A 26,446-nucleotide genomic window follows, 5' to 3' on the forward strand; every position below is an offset into this window, starting at 1 on the left:
CGAGATACCTAAATTGATGGTTACTTTTGTTCTGTTCGGTGCTTATGTATGGTTCAAAGTAGAGGAGGTAAAGTTTCTAACGTGTATGATCAAATAGAGATGCACCGTTAATAATAGTCGACATAAGTCTACGTAATTAACGTTATTAATATTCTGCAAGTAATCAAGAGGACGATAAAAACACACGTTTAATCTCAAGACAAAATAAAAAACTAGTTTTGATATAGAGTCGTTTGACAATACATTGGAACTTAAAATTGTCTTGTTACAAAAGACGGGTAATGTGACTTATTACGTTTTCTTACCTGTAGCTTTCAATTGGTATGCCAACATTTAATCGTTTTCCTTGATCAAACAATACGCTGAAGAATCTAAATCGGTCTAAGTACCCATCTAAACGCGAGAGGAAAGAAACTCTTCTGGAGGATCAATGGGAGATAAAGATATTAAAGAAGGCAAATCCCTCTGCTCTTCACTGGATTCTTGGCGTGAAAATGACCGGCGCGATCCAGCGAATGGCGAACGATAGAAAATGGAAGCTTTCCGGGTCGACGTCGGTTGAGGCATACTCGTCTCGACAAAATAGGCCTCGAAACACTCTCCTTGCTGGTATCAAGATTTATTTGAATGGAGCGCCTCATTACCCGGCTCGAAGCTCGATTGTGCACTCGCTACCGAGCAAGATGGAATGACGGAGAGGTGGCAGAGGCAAGGGCAGCAGAAACGTTGCATCGGCTCGAAAGGGGGAATCTTCTTCTTCGAGAAGGAAGGATGGTTCGTGGAAGACAGGAAGGGAACGTCGAGAACCAAGAGAAACGGTCTCTACTCTCTAGCGGCAGGAATGCTTGAAGGTGGATTCTGTTCTTTCTCTCTCGTACGCACAATGCTAGCGAGCAACGAGCCGGAGAGCAGATACGCCACGTATTCAAATACAATACCGACAGTCTGGCAAGTCGGCAGTCTATGGCTTGAGGTATGAGGGCGAGTAAGGGATGAGAGATGGTAGCAACCGCCCCTAAACGTCCCCTTCTATTAACAAGCGCCCGCTCGCGCGGATAGGACACGTCTTCTGAAAGACAGCACTTCAAAGCATCGCCAGTTTCGCGCTCCTTATCTCTCTCTCCCTTTCGTTCTTCCGTGTTCCTCGAATACTATATTCTCTCGTATATACGTCCGTGGTGGTTGAGCACGGTTTCGTGGCCGCCACGTTCGTCTTCTTCGGCTTCCTCATACTCCTACTATCGTTGAGGCCTCCGTCATCGTCGACGAGCTGCTCTAGCAAGGCAAGCTTCAACGGTGTGCGCTCCCTTGAAAATCCATACGCATCGTCGTTGCGTTCGGGGCTAAGAGAGTTAGATAATCTCAGCTTTGTAATCTCCATTTCCAAGCCTCTCGCGCCGTTCTCCTGGTCTTCGCCCTGTTCTTCCTCTCTCTCTCTCTCTCTCTTCCTCTCTCTCTCTCACACTCTCTGTCTCTTCCCGTTCTCCACTCTTTCGCTGTTCGCTACCTGTTTCTCGCACGATCCCCGCCTGCCACGGGCTTCCTACTCATAGTTTCCGGCTGGCATTCTCTTCTCGTGTAACTATCTTACGCTTTCCCGCAGTGGAATTAGCATTCCACGCGTCTCCGTTCCGGCGGAGTACGCACAGCCACGGGTGGCTGGCAATTATCGAAGTCGTCGATGTCAACCGAGTGTTGCCTCTATAAAGTTGCTCGTTATGTCCGTAGTAAATAGCCCAGTGTGTATTTGCGCGAGCGGAATCGCGAGATATATTAATATCCAGCTTGCCGGAACGACGTACAGGCCAGCGTTCTCCAGAGCTTGCTCGGCTTAAGATGCTGATTTATATATATAATTAATGTTGAATATTAGCCACTACGTCATGTTTAGCGTGCACAATGAGAAGCTTCATTTTACTGCCTGCTACAACCTTTGCCGCGATTTTATATATGAGTATATTTTCCGGGTAACGCGGCTTACGAGGATATACCTGTTGTGCGAGCCTCGTTCAGATGCTTCCGGTGAAATATGAAATAAGTTCTCGTACATTTTATTACGGGATAGAAGATTCGTTTATTATTGCAGTTCTTATGGAAAGTACGTAGCCGTAAAGTACAATCATATTGCTCCTTTCTGAGATTAGTATAGCGTGTAGCTTACTAAATGGGGACTTTCGTCTTTCCTTTTAGACCTTGTTGCTTAATTTAAAAATAGAAAACAATCTCCAGGAACTTGATATCAAGAAAAAAAGATCCGTTTATCGTTTATTCGATTATTATGGAAAGTATACACGTAATCGTAAAATATCATATTAAATGACGAGGAGTGGTCTCGTGTATAGATTGTTAGATGGGAATTTTTATGGTTCCTTCTATATCATATTGTATAATTAGAAATACGAAAAAACAGAAAGATGTTTCTCTGTCATGTCAGGTGTTCTCGGAGGCCAGTATAATGTTCAGCGTCGGCGGAAGATATTACACAGGTGACCCGATCGTGTACTCGTACATGGAAGACAGGATCTTCGAGCATTCGAGGAACATCTCGATCAAGCTGCATCATCGCATTGGCAAGTTTGTTAAACTGAAGTTCAGCTTCGCCTCACGGTGGATCATGATCAGCGAGATTACTTTCGACTCTGGTAATTACTATTTACGATAACGATATCTCATAGTTGAAAATTACCATCACCATAAAAATTCTTCTACCGTCAGATCTACGAATTATGTTTGAAAAAAACTTGTATAAATTCAGCAAATAAATTCTTACTACTTTCAAATCGCCACATTAGGACCTCTTGCGCATAATTCGATAATATTAGCATTTAAATAGACCCAAGTTGTAGATTGTACTCGTTTTAAGAACTTTTTCTATCCAATTTTACGACACTTTTGTCAAATAGGACAGGTATATAGATAACAGGATAATCGAATGATTTGTAATTTGTAAAATTTACTTCTAAAACGTCTAAAATCTACTAACATTAATACCTCGTGACTCCGAAAACTTCGCAGATAATATTAGTTCAATTCTGCAAGAATATTCTTTATTCAAACGTTATTTTTTATTTGTCGCAAAATGGCATTTCAAGATCACGAAGGAAGCATTGTTGTCGCGTTACAGATATCGCTCACGGAAATTTCACTCCTGAATCGCCGCCCACGACGGAAGCTCCGAGACTTAGGGATCGAATCTCAGCCCGCGACAATCCTCTGCAAGCCGAAGTTCCAGTAGCGAAGCAGGAAGATCCAACCTACATGGCCGTGATTATCGGTGTTTTAACCGCGGTCATCCTCCTGCTTGCCGTTGCGATTTTCTTGATCGTCACGCGACATCGGCAACGAAAGAATTTTGCCAGTCCTCTTGGTACCAAGAACGCGATTCCGTCGAGCAATCATCAACATCTGTCGCCGGAATCCGCGTACGGTACCACGGAGAAGGATCCGTCGTTGATGACGTACCGAGTCGAGGAACTCGACGATCGATACGCCGGAACCAAGCTAACGACACTGCCTCGCGACTTGAACGATCGTCTACTAGGTGACGTCAGGTTGGACGAGTATCAGGAACCCTTCTACGAGAACAAGCACCGAGAACCGCCTCATGCCGCTTATTACGGTTATAGCACTGTTGTTATAGACAACAAGGACCTCCACGACAGCGTTGAGCAGTCTGGTAAGTGCAATCGATACCCCACAACCGCTTTGATACTTGTTCGGGTGATATTTGATATTTGTAATTATGTAATTCGAGATTTTAATAAGCATTTTGTTGCAAGAATTCAGGGAATAGTTTCGATGAATTATCATAAAAATTCAGACTCAAGTTTGTAGATTAATTTTCCAAAAATTCCAATGTTTAAATTTACAACCGTTCAAGTTTTTCTATTTCTAAATATTGCAATTTTGTCATTTTGAAACGGCCGGCTTATTTAAATTTGAAAATTCGATTAGATTCAAATTAAAAAATTGCCCAATAGTAAAATGTTGAAATCTTCGACTTTTTCAAAGTTTAATCGTTTTATTTACAGATGCCACCTACGATTATGCAGTACCAATGCCTGTGCCTAGTGTAAGCAGCGATCAGGACAGCGTTTTCTCCAAGTCTTCATCAAGGGGTAGCGCAAAGGTGAGTACTTAATGGAAACCTTAGAAACTTCATACTTATGAAAATACCACTAAACTAAGTGTCATTGATTTACCATCGACAATGACCATTTCTGATCATAAACTGACAATGGCTTAAATCAGCACCGTAGCATCAAATATACCATTTCTTCCACGAACAATAGACCATTACATAGCACGAATAGAATATCAAAACCAATACATCAACAACGCGAAATCATACCCTTTGAAATGCCGTTTGTTTCATCTCGATACCACCTTACATTGCCGAGATATCGTGGTTTAGAGAGAACCACAATTTTCTATTCCCGTCTCGCTTCCACGAGCGGGATCTCGTTCACACGTTTTTCTTGATCTATCCCAAGCTCGAACACCTTCACGTTGGTCAGTGACACACGTGCAGTCAGCCTTTTTTCTAGTGGTTCAACGTACGTATTTCCAGGAAAAGAAGTAGGCCAGGTCTATTCCAAGAATCTCGGTTGTCATTCATATTCCGGTACATGTTATACCGTAAACTTTGAAATCTCGTATCTCAGCAACTAATTGAGATATCTACTTGAAACAAAAAGCTCATGAAAGCACCCGCTCTTCTCCGATTTTTCGATATGTTTGCTGTAGAAACACCGTAATTCTTCTACATGTATTCTGTGTCTAAATTTGTGTCTCTATTTATGTATAATGAAAGAATACGTTTGTTTGGAATTTTTAATCAAGTGACTATTATTAAGAGAATACAATGATGTTCCAAAGAATTTTAATTGATATTATATAACTACATAATAGCGTTTATTTGCAATACTTATATTTACACCCTTACACTTGTTATGTATTTGTTAAAATTCTTTTAGATATCGCTTGTGGAACATAAAATCGAAAATGTGTCTGTTGGAAACTTTTGTCCTATTCTCTATTGAATGTTTAAAGCACGTAAATACTATAATGTTTAGTTATACGTATTTGTTAGCTTGGAAGTTTACGAAACGTAAATACTCTTTCATTATGGTTTACGTTACTATATTTTCGTATCTCAAAGATCAACATTGAAAGTGTTATATCTCGATGTTTTGTAAACAAAATTCTAGAAATTGTGATACAGGCAATACTATAGGCAAACAAAATCTTAAGCTACGTGTTAAATTCTCTTTACGTTCTGTTGCATTAGGCGTGCTTGCAGAGCTTTTTCCCTCCACCACCGCCCCCGATGAGCGCGCCACCCCCACGAGGCTCCAGTAATCTGACGTACTCGAATCCTCCGAGCCCGGAACCAGTTTGCGAGCGCGAGCGCAGAGGAAGCAAGCGCCGCGAACACTCTTTGCACAGATATGCGTAAGGACTGTTTCATCCTGCGGAATGCACGCGGTACGCCGCTAGATCCAAGGTACGATAACATTTCGTACTTCACCTTGAGAGATCGACCGTTTGATCCAAGTCTTCAGCATCCATAGATCGGCTATCATCTATCGTTCCTATTTTTAATCTTCCACTTTACACGATTCTCTGTTCTCCACGAATCTTACGTTGCAACGATGTACCGCCCAGTTCGTTTCTATTTGATAAATTCGATCGTCGAGTCTAATTCCCCGAAAGAAAAAAAGAATCTACAATGGATGCTGAAGATCTAGCGAAAATTCGAGCGCTGTCGAAGCGTCGAAACGAAGCGGAAGAAGAGGACGAAGAAGAGGAAACGACAAGAGATCGAGTTCGAGCGCAACCGGGGCATGGAGAACATTTTTTGTTCGCGTCGGAATTCTCGAACGGCCCAATTAAAAAAAAAAAAAAAAGATTGGAACAGACGAAAAGCCGTCTATGATTCGACGCAGCCACTCGAACCGCGGTCTCGATCTCATCGAAATCTTTCTCCACGAGCACTGCCATTCGCGCACTTTCCGAGCGTACCGTAGAGTAGAGGCGCAATACCTCGAGTGCCGCGCTTAAGAGGACTTAACCTACTTGCAACCGGCAGGTAGGCGATACGCGTAACCGGAGTTGAAACTACAATTGGCATATCAGTTAAACGGCAGCAAGCTGCCGAGACTCTTCTCTGGAAATTCGTCTCGTCGAAACTAATGAAAAAGAAGCGCGATTCGTGAAATCGACGCGTCGAGCACAACCACCTACGATCTCTATATTTTCTGTCAGTTTTACCGAGTAACAGGGTGTATACACGACCACGAACCAAGAACAAACGTTGTAGCACGCGTCGTTCTTCGATCTTCAGCGAGTTTTCATGAATTATTATAGTCGAGGATAACGAAGCTTCGATTTCACGGGTCGCTACGAGTCCGCGTTATTTGGAAACGCGTTCGCACGCCGCAGTTGCCGAACTTTCTTTCCGTTCAAAAGACTTTCGTTCCCCGCAGCGAAGCTTTGCGAAGCTAGGCCAGGATGGAACACGCGCGAAAAAGTTATCCTGTAACCCTCTTCTCCCTTAAATTCCAAACTCCGTGAGTGAGTTAGAGGGTTTAGAAGTTCCGGCTGAAAGAAGAGAGTAAAAAGAGCAAAGAGGGAGGAGGTAAAGAGAGTCGTATTTTTCGTTGATACAGCCTCGCGTGTTCGGAACGTTTTTCCGCGCGATGCTACATTTCTTCCGGGCCGATAAAATGCACGAGCGTTAGCAGCTTCGTTGAACCGTTGTTCCGCGAACGAAATTGTAATTCGCGTAGGTCGTGTTTTCGCCGCGGAAAAACGCGGCCGCGATAAGAGAACCGGCGCGATGCAACTGGGCGCGACTTGGCGCGGCGCAGCTACGCGACCGAGCGGATTTCCAGAAGGAATCGCGTGTTTAATGGTTTCGTCTGTTCGGCGCGCATGTGCAACCAGATCGAGCTCGCTATCGATCCGTGGCTAGGCAAACGATAAAACGGCAGAGTGAAAAAAGACAAAAAATAAAAAAAAAAAGGTAAAGTAAGAAGCAATCGGAGGCGAAGAAAGAAGAAACAGAGAAACGGTTTCTTTTTTTATTTTTGGTCTTTTTATTCTAGTAAAAATATTTATTCGGTTTTGGCGATTTCTGCTCACGACCGATAATTAATCGCCGTTAATTGTTGCTTTGGAATGCTATTCATGAACGATTCCTGCGTGATAGAACGAACGTCAAGTATTGTCGTGGTAAGAACAGGAGCGAAGCTAAAAAAGGATAGGGGGACGAGAACGTGCGGAGATCGACGCGATGATATCGAACGGAAAACGGTAGCGGTAGGGACGTGGAAGAACAGGCTTGGGGTGGACGGGAGAGGGGGGTGAACAAAAGATTTGTGGGAAAAGGAGAACGTTAGCGAGCTTCGATCCCGCCTCACACAAGACTGACGTCAGATAAATAATCCAGTATCCCGACTATGCTGTAATACGTGCAAAGAGGCACGTGTACGCGCCTTCGTATGTGTTTTGCCGTATTATTTATTATCGCAGCATATAACGCCCCGTAAACGAATCTTTAATTTATATACGTATTATACACACGTACGCGTATATGTGCGATATATATACGAGGGAAGAGATAAAAAAAATTATATAAATATATATATATATAAATAGATATATAAATACAACAAAGGTAATGCGTAATTATGGCGCGTCGGCGAATTTTAAGCGTATAATAACGATATATTATATATATATTATATATATATTGTATAAGCCCAACTTTATTTCTCTATCACTACCGACATCGCCTTCATGCAACGAGAAAATAAAAATCAAGGGATTAACCGGCGTAAGGAATCGACAATACAGGGATGAGACAACAATAATTAAATACATGTGTACGTAAAAGATGAAAAAAAACGCGAAGAAACGATGCGAGAAAATAATGGTAAATAGATAAACGTGATTTAACGCGAGCATGGAGAGAACCAACCACATTGTGATATGTTAAGAAAACTAATACTAATAAAAGTTAGAAGAACGAGACGAAGGCAGAAGCGAGACGTGACTCTAGGCACATTTGATAGATCTCGCGCTAACTTCCACGAGGAAGCTCTTCGTCGAATCTCGGCGCACTTCTCTTTTATTAAGTGAACGATTCTCGAAGCAACTATGTATAGAACGCTTACAAAATATATTTTCGATTTATACTTCGAGCCTTTTACTTCTATACTCTATCGGATGTAAAGGAGTTGCAATGTTTACGCAAAGATCGTTTAATGAAAGATTCAACGAAGAGTTTTCTTACCGAAGCCGCGTTCTCGTTCCTGGCCGAACGAAGGGATACACGCGTAGCATCTAACAACGATCGGAAACTTACCTATGTATATTTAGTGTTTAATCGTCGCCACCGTAGAATGTTAAAAGTAAACCGTAAGAGTGACAGCTTCGAGTGCTTCGAGTGTAAATATAACCGTTAGGGACCTCGTGACACACACACACAACATACACACACACGCACACACACACGTATACTTTCTTACCTATACACACCTTTCAAGCGCCTTAAGTTGGGGGGCACTGAGCAAATAACTTGGTCGCAATAATAATCGTCGTTTTCTGTTCTTTCTTTCTACCGTTGTTATCTTTTAACTTTCATTTTATCCAAGATTTAAAAGCAAAAGAAAAGCGAAGAAAATGAAACGAATCGCAAAGGGAAAAAGAATATCGCGTACAAGCGTTATCGTTTTCGACGTTATCGCAATAATTCAGCGGCGGACTGACAAGAGCGAACGAGAATGAAAGGAAAGAAGAGAGAACGGTTGCTTCAAGGTCCTTTCTCATTTTGTATCCGGCATCGCGACGATCGAGAAGCTGTGAACACGAGTTCCGGTATCGCGCGTTCCACGATGTTCCTCCGCATCGCGTTCAGCTTTCAAACTTCCGTTGACAGCCTTACGCGAGCTCGGACAGAGAAAGGAAACGGAGATCCTTATTGCGCGCCGCAATTTTTCACCGAACTTCTGCAATAACCCCGGCACCGAGCATTAAGTACCTTGAACTTCCTGCACTTCCAGTACCTAGGCAGTCCGCTTCTGGCAATAATCGTCAATTTATCTTAAAGCGTGCACAGACGGTAAAAGGAGAATGACGTTCACGTGCAGACTATACGTTAAGGAAGAATTAAATCAATAACCGGTCAGGGGTCGGAGCGAATTCCGAAGGTTCTTAGAGATTCGCTAATAAAGAGTAAGAAAAAAAAAAGAGATAAAAGAGATGGAAAGGGTGTAAAGGAGTGGAAAAAAATGGAAGGAGATCGTTAAAGATGGTGCACACTCCCTCTTCTTTGGGATACGAGGAGGAAGATAAAGATGACGAAGGACGGTACTTTCGTGCCTGCTCGCAGCGTACTTCTTAGGATACTTTATGGTTCCTTTGTGCAGCGAAGCTGCATGCTGCCGACATGTCAATGACAACGGTGCGCCGAGTATGCACCGAGATCGTCGAGATATCGCACGCTCGTTCTAAATCGTCGCTGCAACTCTCTCTCCCAGTGGCTCACAGCCTTATTCGCGCGAGTTTTATTAAACTTTACACGCACACGTTCTATACTCTCTCGCAGCGTTGAGGGGGAAGATCCGTTTTATCTTCAACGGGATATATTCGCCACGATTTTACATCTCAGGAAGCGATAGTTCTTCTCGAAATCGTAATAATCGCGAGATAACGTAAACGATGTGAGTTGCGAGGATTTTCCCTTCGTCGAGTCGTTTATCATTAAACTACCCGGCAGTTATTTAAATTTATACCCATTTTCTAAAAAAGACGCGAATCGAGAATGTATTTCTTTTGCACCGCTATATCCACCGCCAACCTTTTTCTTAGAACGTCTGTGTAGGCAGAACAATTTCCACGTTAGTCCGGCTCGTAACGACGAAGGCAGAACGATCTAGAAGCTCGGCAAGTAGAATGCTCCCTAACAAAAAATCCCTATGAAAGAACTTCGATCGAGCATTGCCCTTTTCAACGCACCTTGTCGTTTGATATTAACATCGACCAAGACTCCTCGCGACCTCCTCGTTCCATCTACTGCTCGTCGAGTCTACGAGACTTTTCGATACGCGCCCGATGCAACGATTACCATACCGTCGCGACTTCTGTTTCCTGTGGCGCGGCCTTTATGAGGCCATAGCCTTTTTTATTCCCGCTGTCTGAACGTCGATGCGACGATACGCGAAAACACGGTCCGGCGATATCGTTCGAGATACGACGCGATCGGTTCTGCATCGGTACCTACGATACGGAAAAGACACGAAGGCTGTAGGGGGAGAGCTGCAGCGAGGCAACCGAAGAAAGTCCCGTGCATAAATCAGCCGTTACAACCCTTTTTCGATCCGACATGAGAAATGCGGGAAGAAGCACGCCGATAGTGACGGCCAACAGGGGAAAAACTGGCCCATCTTTTATTCCAAGACGTACAAGTGCGTGCGCTCGCGAGCCTCGTAATAGGCGAGGATTAAAAAGAAAACGGGACGAGTCAAAGCGTTTGATCGAGCCTCGGGGTGATATTATGCGTGAGTCTGCATCACACACACGAAAGTGTTGTTAGATGCCCGACGAAAGTTGTTGGTCGTGGCAGAGAAGACTCGGGGATCAGCCAGAATTTATGCGTCGATGGTACTGGCACGTTCAGTAGATGCAAACGTAGTAGTCAGACACGAGAGGCTGGGGCGAACAACACCGAGGACTATTGTTTCTTGTTAATTCTTTGATAGCGTGATAAACCGACGAATAATTCTAAACGTTTTACAAGATAATTATCTCTTTGTTCTTAAGTTTTTTTGTATTTCGGACATAACAAAAAATGCGTACATTGTGCTTTTTGCAGGAAGCAAATGTCAACAGTTACGTTACGTATGACGATAATATAAAATGTGAAATGTTTTATACTGTATTTGCCGGTTTTTTTCAACTTCTCTTAGGTCATGTCGTTGAGGAACTAAAGTAGAATTTATAGAATTTATTGAGCGAATTACGGGGGTACTCGAATCTTGAGGCTGGGATTTAAATTAAAATTCAATCGAACAAGTAACGACCAACTCGCAATTGTTTAAGTAAAATGTGAAAGTTTGTGAGTTTCGTTCGTTTTGTCTTCGTTACTGTGAATTAGATGTTGTACGAGAGGAACGATAATATTGTAAGTTATAGTTTAGAGAAATTTAGCATAACTTGAAAATACAGTATGTACTGAAATCAATGTAAGTTTGCAATAAAACAGCTGTGGCGTCGATCTCGGTGCATTTCTTGCTCAAATATATAACTCTATCGAAGTCTCGTTTGAATAAGCGCCTGTTTGTCGAAACAATCTCTAAATAAAATATCGTCAGAGCGACACTGTTGTTGCGTTCACTTCGACCACCTCGCGTATCGACATCGATCGTGCAAATATGAGGGATGTCGGATGCTTACGTGCAGCTACACAAGCACGCAACGAGTAGAAGGGAACGCGACGAGCAGGTACGAGGATGGAAAACAACGACGATCGGTTTATATCATAGGTTTAACAGGACGACGGTTCAGGAAACATTTTCGCCACCCCGGAACTATTAAACGCGCCGCATTATCTCTCAATGTATATAGCAATTGTAATTTATACATAATATGTGTAAACGTATTATAAATAAGCCCGTCGAGACACGGGAAGTGACCATTTTGTATATAATTGTAACATATAGCGTGTAACTTGTAAGAGAATGAAGAACGAACGACGGAAAGCGTGAAAATTTACATATGAAGGATGTATGTACGCGTGATTGCGAGACATGGAATAATAATAATAATAATGATGAAAAGGTAAAAAAAATAAATAAATAAAAGATACCACTGTGAGTGTAATTATAATTGATCAATAGTAATAACGAGTACCGGATGCATATTTGATATTTGTGTGCCTGTATCCTTTTGTATGCTAACGAGATAGACGAAAATAAAACTATACATATTATATTGTACTAATTGCGACGTAGGAGGAAACAACTACGTGTAACGAAGTGTAACACGTGCACACACGAGAAACACACACGCGTATCGTACACGAAGAGATACACAAGAGAAGACACACACACTCTTCCAATTGCATACACACAGAGGAAACACAGACCAGTCTATCTGTCCTGGATTGGACGAAATAAAACTTTTAGCGAAGCGAATTTGAGTCTATAAATGTCCGATGGACCCAACGACAATTCGTTTTATCCCTGATTTACGGATCCATCGTCCCTTCTCCTTGCGTTTAACGCGTTCCGCTATTTTCTCGTTAACGCGTTACGTTTGTAATTCGACAGTTTGGCGAGCCTGTTGACGTTGTAGATTGTGGAAGATCGAGGCGGGGAAAACGGGTTTGTCAAAGGTACGCGTCCATCGGCTAAATATTTCATCTCCGCGTATATTTTAAATTTGTTACTTATTGACGTAGTAAGAGCGACGTCGAACGTATGAAACAAGATTGATATTCGATCAGTGTGTTCCGATGACATTTCTACGCTACGGTCACCGACGATAAATCCTCGCCGATAGAAATTAACCGGGCGAACGAGCGTCGACGTATATTTAGAGGGAGGAATCGCGTCAGAGAATTAATTATAGGAAACGAATGCGGGAAATCCGATCGAGTTATCGGGATCGATTTCATCGAAGGCACGAGAATATCAACGAGACGAATCGAGCAAGGGACGTGGCCAATGAAGCGTGGACTCATCGGAAGCTAATTACCAGGTAATGCTACGGTAATCCGGCTACCAGCTGGCTGAATGCGGAACCGATCGTGCTTCGTAAATGCTGCTTAACCTTAATGAATGGATACGCGTTTGAAAGCGGCCCGGTCACTCTTTGATTATTGCCACGCGTATTCTCTCGCGTTCGATCGTTAGTCGTCACCGAGCAGAAATGTCTGAAAGCACCGACTTACATCGAGACCGTCCATTAACCGACGAAAAATTAGAACTACGCGGAAAATGACAGTAATAAAGGTGCAGTAATAATCGCGAGCAGTCGTCGGTATTTCATTCGCATGACTGTGGGCAAAAACTGCTCGCGTAAACGGTCCGCGTCCTTTGGCAGAGATTTTACAAGCGGAGACCGATGTAGCCGCGTACAACTCGCGTCATGACAGCCTTCCGCGAGGTGGCTGTCGTCCTTTCATCGTGCTAATTTGGCACCGTCAACGACGTCATTTGTCATTCTAATGGCCAGAACGACGGGGCTACGGTTTTTAATGACTGCGGGAGCCCGGTGACACGCCGTTTCCTCGCTCCCGCTTTTCCTCTCCCGGTCGTCTCTTCTTCTTTTCCTACGGAGCTCCTCTTTAATTCGCCCTCGACAAGCCGCTTCACGCTCTATCGTTTGTGCGTTCCCCTCCATTTCGTTCTCCATTTCCCGTTCTTTTTTCCCATTTCTTTCCTCCTCGCGCGGCCTTCTTCATTCAGGTATTTTCTTTCACGAAGAGAAACCCAACGCATAGATCTAGAGTCCGATACGCTCTTCTTCTCCTCGTTTCTTTCTTTTCCTTTAGCACGTTTACTGCTCTCTTTTTGCACCGAGGCTTCCTTTCAGCGTTTTCAGCATTTCTGAATCTAGCCAGGCCACCGAGACGGTCTTAAATCCTAGACGCGAGTAAGATGCACACCGCCGTGTTTAAAATGTATTCTTTCGCGGTGAATGTATTCCCTTCCAAGTTATACCACTCTGCCCCTTTGCCTCGGTCGGCTGTTAATTAATTCTCGCGGTTATTAGTGCTCGTTACTTCCCTTAAGCAGCGGCAGCCGTGCAACACTGGCCGCCGTTCCCCCTTTCTTCCAACCCTCGTTTCTTTTATTCTTTAACTCGTTATCCGAGACGGATATAAATTTCAGCGAATACGCACTCGGATAATTATGCTGTTTGCAAGCGGTCGCTACCGAAAATCGTACTAATTGCGGTTCACTGGCTAGTTTCTTCATCGAGGGAAGACTCGTTCATCTTTTTTTTTTTTTTTGTGAAGGAATAACGCGGAACGTTATTGAGACGCACGGTTGTGAGATATTATTGTACCGTTGTTTGCCTAGATACGATTAAATTATCGGCGCCTTCGAATAATGATAACTTAGATTAATATTTTTATATTTCAATCTTTAATGCTATTTTATTCTGATTTCACCTTTCACATTTTTCTACGACTCGTGGCCAAACTACGCCGTTTATGTTTAGATTTAATTTTAGGTTCTGAGTGCCTAATTGTAGGTATTCGTTTCTAGATATTCTATGTTCTCAATATGTCCAAGAAAATTTCAAGATGCTCATCGATATCTCCACTATATTATAAAATTCTTCCTGAAATCAAATATTTGAGAATATTCAAGAATATTTCGGAAGAATTCAAGTATAAAATTTCACTTGGACTCAATTATACAGCTTGCTTTTATTTATCTGCTTTATATCGGAACAGGAATATGTCAGGAACGCAATGGAAATGATTTTTCATGATACCATTCAGCGATAAAAGGTTTCCTTAATGGAATATGAAAGTAAAATTGACGTTATGTCAACGCCCACATAACCCAATGATATTCATTCGAAACACCCCTATATAGGGCATTTCTTAGATGGCTTTCTGGAAGGTTTCAGGAACAGTCGGTGGCCACAATCGACTCCTTCACCTGAGGATGACGAAAAGGTAGGCGCGTTAATGCGTTTCCTGCGCAACCCTCTAACGGGTGCCATTATTGTTTCCCATCCATCACACGGTTCTGACGAACGAACGTGTGATGGCAAATATATCCCCGGGTCGAAAATGTTGCTGCATCACATCCGAAATTACGGTCGAATCGGAGGCATGGGATGACGAAGAGTGCCTTTGTGCCACGCAGAGTTCCGCATTCTAGATGGTTGACATCACGTTTCTTAATTTACTACGAGATTAGACGTTGGTCCTTGGCACTTATTAGGAGGCAGAGGACAGATTCCGTGGATAAATATGCTCCCTTTTATAAATTTGAAGGGAACAAAGATTAACCGCGAGAAAATAACTGAGTACGTACCGCAATTTGAAAATAAGGTTGAGTGTCACATGAGATTTAAATTTCTTTTTAAATTTGAAATATGACATGCGATATTTTTTTGGAAATTATATATTATATTTCGAAATGGATATTTCGTTTCGTTATGGATATGTAAAGTAAGTAATGTTCTAGCAATATGCGTTCTTAAGGATATATGATGATGTTATCTGTGTTAGTTATAGTAGATAAATATGCAGAGAGGAAAATTCACACAAATTTAAAAGCTCGTAGAACTATTACTCTTAGATTCCAGCTAAAATCAGATGACAGATGATAATGTCTCTGATAACCTGTTTCATCTAATTTTCAATTATTTAAAGATGTAGAGAACGTTCTTCGGGAGAATCGTCAAACAATTCGGAGAAAATTTACAATTACAAACTTCTTGACCAAAAAAGAAAGAGACTTAAAATAATAAGACGAATAAGTTGCCAAAGATAGTGTAATAAAACAATATACACGATATCGATTAGATAGACTTTAATTAAAACATCTCTTAAAGAAACTTCTAAAGAATCCATAAAAAACACGAACAAACTTATATTCAGCTTACCATAAAATTTCCAAAGATGTAATTTTACCACGCAAGTTCCAGATTAATTTCCGCATAATTCTCAAAGAAATAACAGCTTATTTCCTGGAAATTATCGACACGGTATTCGCGCGAGTGTCTGCAACACACAATAGGCGTAACTCAGCAGCGAAGGAGCGGAGAAGAGAGAGAGAGAGAGAGAGAGAATGGCAGCCAATAGAAAACAGGAATCATGTCGTAAGCGTTGAACTATGACAACGTATCCACGAGATTTCTGGCACGATAAAGCGAGCTTTACCGTAACCCCAGGCTAACAGGTAACTACGTTAGCCGCAAGTAAATCTGAGCCTGCTGCTGCCCACGGTGGAACTTTACGAACCGGATGCTAAGCGAGAGGTTTAACAATCGTGTGCCCCTGGAATTCTGCGCGTATGGATGGACGAATACGTGGTAACCACGAAATCATGGCAGTCAACGCATCACCTACGAAGCGAATACAATTCCGGTCTCGAAAGTTCTCGAAAACCTCGAATTACGGGAATTCGGGAAACCTCTTTGGCGAATTTTAAACATAACTTCGCTCTGTGAAGTTTAAAGAAGGTTAAGAAAAATAGAGATAATTTGAATAAAAATCAGAAATAGACGGAAACGAAAATGTTAGTAAGTTAATTACGAGTAATATAATGATGTGATATTTTTATGAAATTAGAAAAATAATTACGTAATTTTTATTATATTTAGGTCTACATTATGTGGGGTATATTTAGGTATTGAGGTATAAATTGCACAATTAATATTTATATATCCTATTATATTAGGCAACAGTCTGATTAACAATTTAACAGGAGCTAGGTGGCTAAAAGAGACATAGTCCTCGCATGTAGTATACGTAGGATAAATATTTGAACGTATTGTACCTGTGAAATACCTTGCATGTCATACTAACGCAGAAAATATTCTGTAGAAGATTGGTTGCAATGTTCAAGTAATAAAGTTAAAACGGATGTATTTATACAGCCATAAATTCGTTACGAACATCTTCGAATGATAACTTAGCACTATATCTACAAATATTCCTCTTGAAGTTTTTGCTGTTTTTAATATAAGGCTATCTATTAACTACTATCAATATAAGAAATTTCCTAAACAGAATAATAGGATAACAAACGTGTTTTCTAATATTTAAATAATTATACGTAATAAATCGACAATGCTGCTTTTATTTCTGGCATAACATTTACTTATTTACAATTTATTAATTAATTTAGTATGGTTTAGTTCAAAAATTAGTATTGATATTGGAATACTTATATTCGCGCTAGTGTGTAAATATCGACAACCCAAATGGATTGTTCTGGTTTACTCTTCATTACGTTAATTATAGGAAATAAAGGTAAACTAGTTTGACGAATTAGCACACACGATATATTCGGTACGTACAATGTGAATAATGAGAACCCGTTGGATTACAACGTGCGAGCTTTCAAGAGATTAATCTCCCTCTGAGCCGCCCGATCCCTTAATCTCCTTTTCATTAAGTGGGGTTTTAGTACTCGACATTAGAAACAAACTCTCTGTATGCCTTGTTACGAACGGGCCGGCTGTTCGCGAAATAACGAGTACACCGGTTCACCACTCACTTAAACGTTCATCAAACGTCTCGACCATATTTCGCTTGGAATATCACGGCGAACGTTGCTAGATAAAGCTGTCCAGTTCGTTTCAAAGTCTAACCAAAAGTTGTTTTAATCTCATTTGCATTATCACGCGTTACACGTGTTACGCTTCGTTCTACGAATTAAAAATCTGGAACAATCGATAAGCAGATTGGCGAAGCTTTGATGTTGGTTTATGTTATTCGTTTGGATATGTGTAGGTATGTAGGATGATGTCGATATAGTCTCATTCAGATAAATATTATTACATGCTATTAAACGTCAATATCTACAGTGGTGAGTATACATTTTGTCTCCACGTCTCTATATATTATACCATTTAATTCTAACCAAATATTAGTATATTGTGAAACGTGAGATATTCGGAAAATTATAATGGACACATAGTGTTTTAAAACGAAAAAATAACATCTGAAATAAATTGAATGTTGAATCATTAGAAGTATTTGTACAGCGTATGTTTATATTTAATTGAACAGAATAATGTTTATCTGAATGAAATCGTACTAGACACTGTTAACTATAGATGTGCCTATGAAACTGCACTTTCTATGGTAAATATTACCATATATATGTAAGTATATTGAACCACCGATATCCAGTAAAATACCATCATTTACATCTATTGATTATACATAAACCAATAATACAGGCATTATCGTCATCCCTTCGAAACCATTGCATTACGATTTCATATCCAATCAGCTAATAAAAACCACCCATTAGTACAAACAAAAAGTCGATACCGCTTATTATACTCCCATTCATTCGAAAATACCAACTATCCGTTCATTCATTCCCTCTCGGATCTCGACCACGATGTTCAACTTCCTGGAGCAAAAGGTATCAAAAGGAGAAGCGCAAAGGAGGAAGCAGTCAGCAGACTCTCTCGGCCACCGGCGCGCTCCAATATTTCATGCAATTAGCACGCGCGCCGTCGCTGACACGTTTCGTGGAATAGCCGGACGAGAAGGGATCGAGAACGATTCGAAGGGGACGTACGACGTCCTCCTCTACTTTCGCTGTGGCGACGCCGTGTCGCGGAGTATCGGATGTCAAATGGCCGCGCTCGAAGACAAATATCCTACGGAACGGGGTGAGATATAGCGCTCTGGTCCGTCGTTGTCCCTCTCAACGGGTCGTTAGAACTTCAAGCACGTTTCGCGCGGCATTATTTTTGCCCTTGCTTCCCGCCTCTAATTGCCAACAGGAAGTCACCAGTCAGCGAAATGCTCTTTCGCTATCGCGGTTACGGCCGAGAAGTGTCCTTTGAAAAGGAGCGAAATTGCTTGGCAAATTCACAGCAGCATTTTATAATTGGATCGACGCGACTCGGCCGTGCCAGTCATCGGGAAAAGTTTATTTTTGGCGCGAAGATATACGCGTCTACTTTAGGACGAGCAGTCGATATCGCAGATACAAATGTCAGACCATGGAGAGATCGGCGTGGAGGAACTGTTGGAATTCGGGCGAAACACGAGCATACATTATAGATGATAGAGTATATTTTGGTGAGAACATCTTGCTGTAAAGCGTATTCATAGCAATTGTATTGTAGGTTCTATTATACATAGATTTTGAGCGTATAGTGTCTGAAATATTTGAGCTTAGAAGTATCTATAGATACGCTACCGGTTGAAAATTTAGAATTACTCTTTCAATTTTATCTACGTCGAATTATTTGCTAGTTGTATTATTCATTCGAAATTAATGTTACAAAAGTTCAATTATTTAAGTTCAACATCCTTACTTATACGAGACTTTTCATCAGAAGCATTTTTAACAGTAAGATTCTAAACTTGGTTTTCATGAGACGCATTACAAATTTGTTGGCTGCTAGCCTATAAACAGCACTGATATCATTGACGTCAGTATAAGTAACAGATGGTCTAATAGGAATTTCATAATCGGAGTAGAAGGATATAGAAGAATGATAAACTCGAGTAACGAAGCGATATTTAGAAAGTATATTAATAGATTTCGTTTCATTTTATTATTAGTACGAATAATATGAATTATTAAATACCTTCGGATTAAAATATTCAGGTATTACCAAACCCAAAACAAAAATAAAATAAGATGCAATGATAATAACCTTTTATAGTAGACGTAACAAAATATTAAGAAATACTTTTTTCGATAATTCGCATAAGACAACGAGTTTTTAGAGATAGTTTAAGAAATCGGCAACCGTTTTTGTAATTTCGACCAATCGCGGGGAGACGTAATCGCGAGGAGAGACGTCAACGGGGGTCGTAAATCCCCGTTACGATTATAACAATCGACACCACGAATTGATCGATCCCCTGATTTCCGTTGAGATAATAGGGGTGATTGAGTTTGTATAACACTGTGATTCACAGAATTATAAATTATATATTTCCAACACTTAGATTACACTGACGTAGAGAAACAAATAGTCAACAACTTGTCGCACGAAGATGCGATAGATATGTACGCTAGAGCAGGGCTCTTATAATGGAAATTAATGTATTAATGGACTTAGCACTATAATATATTTAGGAGAGAAGATGTATGTTCGACCACACCGAGAACCGACAAAGATTTGCGGGAAGTATGCGACTCTCGCGCTATGTGTAGACTGCCGCGTTAGACGTTAGTTTTTAGACTGATTGTCGCTCCTTTTTTCATACGGAAGAAAAGTTCGGTGTGGGTGTGCCCCTGTGCCTAAAGAACGCGGATTCGTTGTTCCCAATTTCGTTAGGAAAAGTGAGGGTAACGAACCGAGGTGTCGATTGGTCATGACCTGCATTACTGCTCGAAGGGATGAGTAGGGAGTCTCCTACCATCGTGGTGGATAGATGACTGTGTGCGTGAGAAAATCTAGCTTGTTTTATTACAGGGCTATTCAGATTTTCCTCGTGGGCGCATACCCGCTTTCTCCGTGTTTTAAGTGCGACTAATAAACCCAAGGACCTCTCTAAAAAACCAGATGTGCGTCGAACATACTTTTAGGCTTAAGACATTCTTCAGGATAAACAGATTGACGACACATGGCGAAACAATACAGGAAAGTGAAAGTTATGGTGGGCCCTTAGGTTTATTGAGGGTCGAAGTGACGTTACGCAGGTCGGTTGTTGTCCGGTCGCGCGGGCTGGCGTGCAGATGTTTTAGGCGGCGTAACATCCTCCCCCCGTTGAGAGGGCACCGATCAAATTCTGGCTGTGGAGTCAGGTGTGTCGTTGGTGACCTCCTTCGTTCCGTGTGGACGTTCGGCCTCGTCTGGATCTGGGTGGATGGGTAAGGGGACCAGTCTTTTGACACCGCGGTCCAGGATGCTTGTTGCCGTCTGCACGGTAGCGGTCCGGATGATTCCGTCGGCTCCTGGATGGACCTTGATTACGCGGCCCAAAGGCCACTGCATAGAGGGCACGTTATCCTCCCTGAGGAGTACTACGGTGCCTTCACGAATGCTATGTTTGCCCTTGTCCCATCTGTTGCGGCGGGTTAGCTCATTTAGGTATTCTCGATACCATCTGCTCCAGAAGTGCTGCTTAATCTGGTGAATGCGCTGCCAAGTGGATAGCCGGCCTGATGGAATTGCCCTGAAATCACGCTCCCGTAAACTGGTTAGTGTGTCACCGATCAGAAAATGTCCGGGAGTGAGGACAGGAGGATCTTTCGGATCGGATGAGATGGGAGTCAGTGGGCGTGAATTGAGAATGGCCTCAATTTCTATCACGAGGGTGTTGAGGTGCTCAAAGGTCAGGAGTTCCGTGCCGACCACGCGGATGAGATGGCGTTTGAACGCTTTAACCGCGGCTTCCCATAGACCGCCAAAATGTGGTGAGTTCGGGGGATTAAAACGCCATTGTATTTGTCGGTCGGCGAGAAAAGTCTGTACCCTATCCTGGTGGTCGTCGGACTGCAATAGCGTCCGGAGTTCTTGCAGTTCCCGGTTAGCCCCAACGAAATTGGTGCCGTTGTCGGTGAGGATCGTTGCGCAGTATCCTCGCCGCGAGATGAAACGGCGCAGCGCGGCCAAGAAGGCGTCAGTGGTTAGGTCGCTGACTAACTCTATGTGGACCGCCTTTGTCGCCAGACAGACGAATATGGCGGCGTACGTCTTGATTTTACGTCGGTTGCGGTCCCTCCTCTCCTTGATGTAGAATGGGCCGCAGTAGTCGATTCCGACGTTCGTGAACGGCCGCGATTCGGTAATACGCGCCTCTGGCAAATCACCCATCAAGTATTCCACTGGTGGAGGGTTGGCTCTGCAGCAGCGGACGCACCTTCTGAGAGTGCGCCATACCTGGCTACGGCCGTCGATTGGCCAATAGCGCAGTCTCACCGCGTATAGTGTAGCTTGTGTCCCCGTGTGATGATTGTTCCGGTGCTCTTGCTCTATAATTAGCTCTGTCACCGGGGACTTTGGTAGGATGATCGGGTGTTTTTGGCTGAAGGGTATGGCGGAGTTGGCTAGTCGTCCTCCTACCCGGAGTAGCCCATCTTCGTCGAGGAAGGGGTTTAATGGCTGTAGTTTCCCTCCAACGTCCTCGCTTCGATTTTTCTGGAGGATCCGAATTTCAGGCGCGAAATGACTGGATTGGACGATTTTTATGAGTCGGTTGTGCGCTGCAGTCAGTTCGTCTGTGGTGAGATGGGCAGATCGGTGTTGCTTATGTCTCCATCTAAGACACCGGGCGACGATTCTTATTAGTCTTGGCCAAGACGAATAACGATGGAGGAGTGCGTTATCGGTAATAGTCGTCTTCAGACAGATCGTCTTCTTTTGCTCCGGGAGGTCGACTACCGGTGTCGGATTCCAGACTGGCCAATAGTTTTCGCTTTGCAGGAGCCACCTTGGCCCGTTTTTCCAAATGGACGGACATAGGAATTCTTTGGGCGTCTGGCCTCGGGAGATGAGATCCGCTGGATTATCGTCGGTAGGCACATGACGCCAGTCGGAGATATTGGTCTTGGTTTGTATCTCAGCGACTCGATTCGCCACAAATGTCTTCAAGGTGTGCGGCGAAGACCTGATCCAATGGAGCACGATGGTGGAGTCAGTCCAGTATACTATCCTCGATATCTTGGTCGTCAGGGCCTGTCGGATTGACGAAATCAAGGACGTCAGAAGAAGTGCCCCGCTTAATTCGAGACGTGGTATGGAGAGCGATTTGAGCGGCGCTACCTTCGACCGCGCCGTGAGGAGTCGATTCCAAATATTGTTCTTTCGGTCCGTCGTCCGCACGTAGACGCACGCCCCATATGCCCTTTCGCTAGCGTCACAGAATCCGTGTAGCTCAATTTTCGTTGCGGATTCTATGATGGTCTTCCGAGGGAACCTTGCCGCATTTAACAACGGCAATTGGGTGTGGTATTTGATCCATTCGGTGTGTACGTCTGTCGGAAGGGATTCGTCCCAATCTACCTTCAATGTCCAGACCTTTTGCATAATCATTTTTGCTCGAACGATTACCGGCGAGAGCAATCCTAATGGATCATAGATTTGTGCGATGACGGAGCTGATTGCTCGCTTTGTGACTCGGGAGGTGTCACTGTTCGTCTTGACTGAATATAGTATGGCATCGTCGGCTGAATCCCAAAAGACGCCGAGTGTTTTTAACGTAGATGACTCACCGAGATGCAATTTCTGATTGGTGTCTTCCTCAGGTAGCCCTCGTAGCAGATCCAGATCGTTTGATGCCCATTTGCGGATATTTAGACCGGCTAGCTTAAGTAAGTTCGTGAGATCATTCCTGACTGATAAGGCTTCGTCCTTCGTATCGGCTCCGGTCAACGCATCGTCGACATAGAAGTCTCGCCGTAGGATCTGCGCTGCTCTCGGAAATCGAGGTCCCTCGTCTTCTGCCAGCTGTTTGAGACACCGGATGGCCAGATACGGAGCTGCGGATAGACCGAACGTTACGGTGTTGAGTCGGTAGGTTTCGATCTCTCCGTTGTCGGCACGCCACAGAATCTTTTGATAAGGACGATCTTCTGGACGTAGGATGAATTGACGGTACATTTTTTCGATGTCGCCGGTAAGGACATATTGAAATGACCGGAATCTCAATAGGATGTGTCTCAGGTCTTCCTGTAATTTCGGGCCCGTATGAAGGGCGTCGTTTAGAGACACTCCCGTGGTACTTGAAGCTGAGCCGTCGAACACAACTCGAAGCTTGGTGGTGTCGCTCGATTCCTTGATCACGCCGTGATGTGGTAAATAATATCCGTGGTCGGTGGCGTGATCCGTGTTGATCTTCGTCATATGACCCAAGTCTAAATATTCTTGGATCACAGCACTGTACGCGGTTTCATATTGTTTGTCGCGTTGGAATCGACGATGAAGAGAGGCGAGCCTGCTCATTGCAGCGGCCTTCGATGACCCTAGTGAGGAAAGCTTTTCGTTGAATGGTAGAGCAACGATGTATCTGCCTTCCTTGGTTCGTCGGACATGGTTTCGGAAATGTTCTTCACATAGTCGTTCAGATTCCGAAAGATGCGTAGTGGCCGGTCCCTCGTCGATCTCCCAAAACCGTGCGAGGTCCTCTTGCAGAGCCGTTGTAGTTGCGTGGAACGTATTTATCGCGGTTTGGGACGCTGGACTCCCCCCGATTACCCAGCCGAACCGTGTTTTTTGTAGACGTAGTTCAGGTTCGTCTGGTTGCGTCAGGTTGACCTGCCCGATGCACAGCGACGCAAATGTTGATCCGGTGCTAAGTAAGACATCGATCGGGGCTGGGCAATGGAATTGTGGATCGGCTAGTTGAATATTTCTGGGTAATCCCAGACTCGAGGGGTCGATGGGCTCGCTTGGTATGAAGGTCGATATGGCGGGGATAATAAGAAATCTCAAAGTTTTCTTATACTTGCCGTCCGTCGACGTGATTGTGGCCGTGGTGTATCGTTTTGCCGTGGTACTCAAATTGTCGAGGGCTCCGATCTGGATCGCACATCTCCCTTGTTTTATACCGAGGGAATTCGCGAGCTTGTCCGTCATGAAGTTCATGCTCGACCCAGTGTCGAGTAAGGCTCGGGCTCGGATTGGTTGTCCCTGTTTGTTCAAAACCTTGATCTGTGCTGTGGCCAACAGATCATGATGCAGAGGGGTATGGGGAGATGTGTTTGCTAGTCCGATCCCCCTTGCTGTCGTAGTCTCAGACAGTCAGTTGTGCCCCGGTTGGGACTTGGACGAGAAGGTTGGGGTGGTGTTCTGGATCCGGGCTGAGTGTGACTCGTACGAGGCATGCTCTTTCGTCCCTCTTGGAGACGAAGATGTCCGTCTCCGTGAAGTGTCGGATGTTCGCCTCGACTTGTGGGACGACCGCGACTTCGAAGATCCAGATGGTGATTGTCCGGTGGGGGCTCGCTTGTGTGACGAACGACTGCCCGACGACCGACCGCTCGGTGCGCGACTGCCCGACGACCGACCGCTCGGTGCGCGACTGCCCGACGACCGACCGCTCGATGAGCGACTGTCCGACGACCGACTGCTCGGCGACCAACCGCTTGCCGATCGCCCGCTCGACGATCGACCGCTCGAAGATCGACCGCTCGACGACCGTGAGTCTACCTGGGTTTGTTCGCGGTGGAGATAAGTATGATGTAGGTGACCGCAGATACGACACGAACCCGATGTACACTGTGTCAGCGAATGTCCTCTGCCTAGGCAATTTATACATAACGATGCCTTCTTCACGATCTGAAAACGTTTGGTCGCTGATTTGGCCTTGAAGACTTTGCAGTGTCTGATCTCGTGAGGCCCGTTGCAGGTCGGACACACCACCGTTCTGATGGTTGTAGCAAGGGTTCGCCCATGCGGTATGGTGGTCCGCTGACGGTGGTGTTTGTGGGCTGACCCTTTTGATTCCTTTTCCTTAGAGAGGAATTGAGTCCCGTTCGCCCGTGTTTTGAGAAAGTCTATCAGATGCTGATAGGATGGCACCTGTTGGCGGGGCAGTGTGCGTTGCCATTTACGCAGGCTGGACGAGGGCAATTTCGACGCGATTAATTCGATCATCGCCATGTTCGATGTGACGGGCTGTTTTAGGTGTTCGAGCGCTTTTAGATTTACGCTGAGGGTTTCCAACAAATCCTCTAGGGCTTCTGGAGTTTCCTTTTTGATTTCCGGATAGTTGCGCATCAAATTCCAATGGCGCATGCAGATTTGGAGGGGGCAATTGAACTTGTCCTTCAGTGTGTCAAGCGCGATGGAATAGTTGGCCTCTGTGAGTTCTAATGACTGGATACTCTGTGCGGCCCGTCCAGTTATAGATGAGCGTAGATGCTGGAACTTTTGGACATTCGTCAAACTTTCGTTACGGTCCACTATGGATGAGAACGTGTCGTAGAAATAGGTCCAGTTCTCGAGGGCGCCGTCGAATTGGGGCACGCGGACCTCTGGAACGGTGGTTGGCTCTGGTTTCCGGCGTGTCTCACCTATGTTTGTAGTCGACGGGGTTGTTGCTGAGATTTGCTCAAAGAGCCCTAGGAACCGCACGTCAAGCTCCCGATGCTCTTGCGATAACGAATCTACACGCGCATCTTCCCCCTCATCTAACACATCTAACTCGTATTGAACCTCGAGTATCCTCTTCCAAAGTTCATCGAACGAGCTGCGGCAAGATGTTAGGACGAGTCTGTTTGCCTTCCCAGACGCTTCGTATTCATCGAGTTCGCGTCTTATGGCTGCTAGTCCACGGGCTAGGGCGCCTCGTCTACGCCGTAACGTGCTGATTGGTTCAGCCTGGGCCATATTTTATTTTAATGATATGAACGATCTTACCTTGATCAAATGGACGTTGATCTGGGATTCGGTTGATGATCGTTACGATGCGGCGTGGGTTCGTGTAGATGCTGAGCGACGGAGGTGCTTCTCTCCGATGGCGGTTCCCTTGATCAGCTGACTAAGTGGTTGGAACTTGGATTTCACGCGACACTGTATAGTCACTGGTCAGTGCACTTTTTGGCGACACGAAATCCGGCTCGAAGGACCATGTAATTTCGACCAATCGCGGGGAGACGTAATCGCGAGGAGAGACGTCAACGGGGGTCGTAAATCCCCGTTACGATTATAACAATCGACACCACGAATTGATCGATCCCCTGATTTCCGTTGAGATAATAGGGGTGATTGAGTTTGTATAACACTGTGATTCACAGAATTATAAATTATATATTTCCAA

At 43.9% G+C, this 26,446-nt stretch overlaps 2 protein-coding genes across 5 annotated transcripts in view; one reads left to right on the forward strand and one right to left on the reverse strand.

Annotated features, from left to right (window-relative positions):
- LOC117153378 (discoidin domain-containing receptor 2) overlaps positions 1–12,200 on the forward strand; it is a 134,298-nt gene extending 122,098 nt beyond the window's left edge. For all 4 annotated transcript variants that reach the window (XM_076619828.1, XM_076619830.1, XM_033327374.2 and 1 more), the window contains 4 exons: positions 2,435–2,642; positions 3,125–3,676; positions 4,032–4,129; positions 5,291–12,200. In XM_076619828.1, the coding sequence (XP_076475943.1) occupies positions 2,435–2,642; positions 3,125–3,676; positions 4,032–4,129; positions 5,291–5,458 (1,026 nt within the window). In that variant the 3' untranslated portion in view covers positions 5,459–12,200. The remainder of the gene's footprint in view (positions 1–2,434; positions 2,643–3,124; positions 3,677–4,031; positions 4,130–5,290) is intronic.
- An 8,266-nt stretch (positions 12,201–20,466) lies between these two features.
- Positions 20,467–26,016, reverse strand: LOC117162544 (uncharacterized). The gene is made up of 2 exons (XM_033344404.2): positions 24,894–26,016; positions 20,467–24,341 (listed from the first exon to the last, which is right to left on the reverse strand). Exons 1-2 carry the CDS (start codon positions 26,014–26,016, stop codon positions 20,467–20,469), a joined length of 4,998 nt encoding a protein of 1,665 aa, XP_033200295.2.
- Between the last annotated feature and the right edge of the window lie 430 nt (positions 26,017–26,446).

The sequence above is a fragment of the Bombus vancouverensis genome, chromosome 1 (genome assembly GCF_051014615.1).
Source record: "Bombus vancouverensis nearcticus chromosome 1, iyBomVanc1_principal, whole genome shotgun sequence".
NCBI lineage: Eukaryota > Metazoa > Arthropoda > Insecta > Hymenoptera > Apidae > Bombus > Bombus vancouverensis.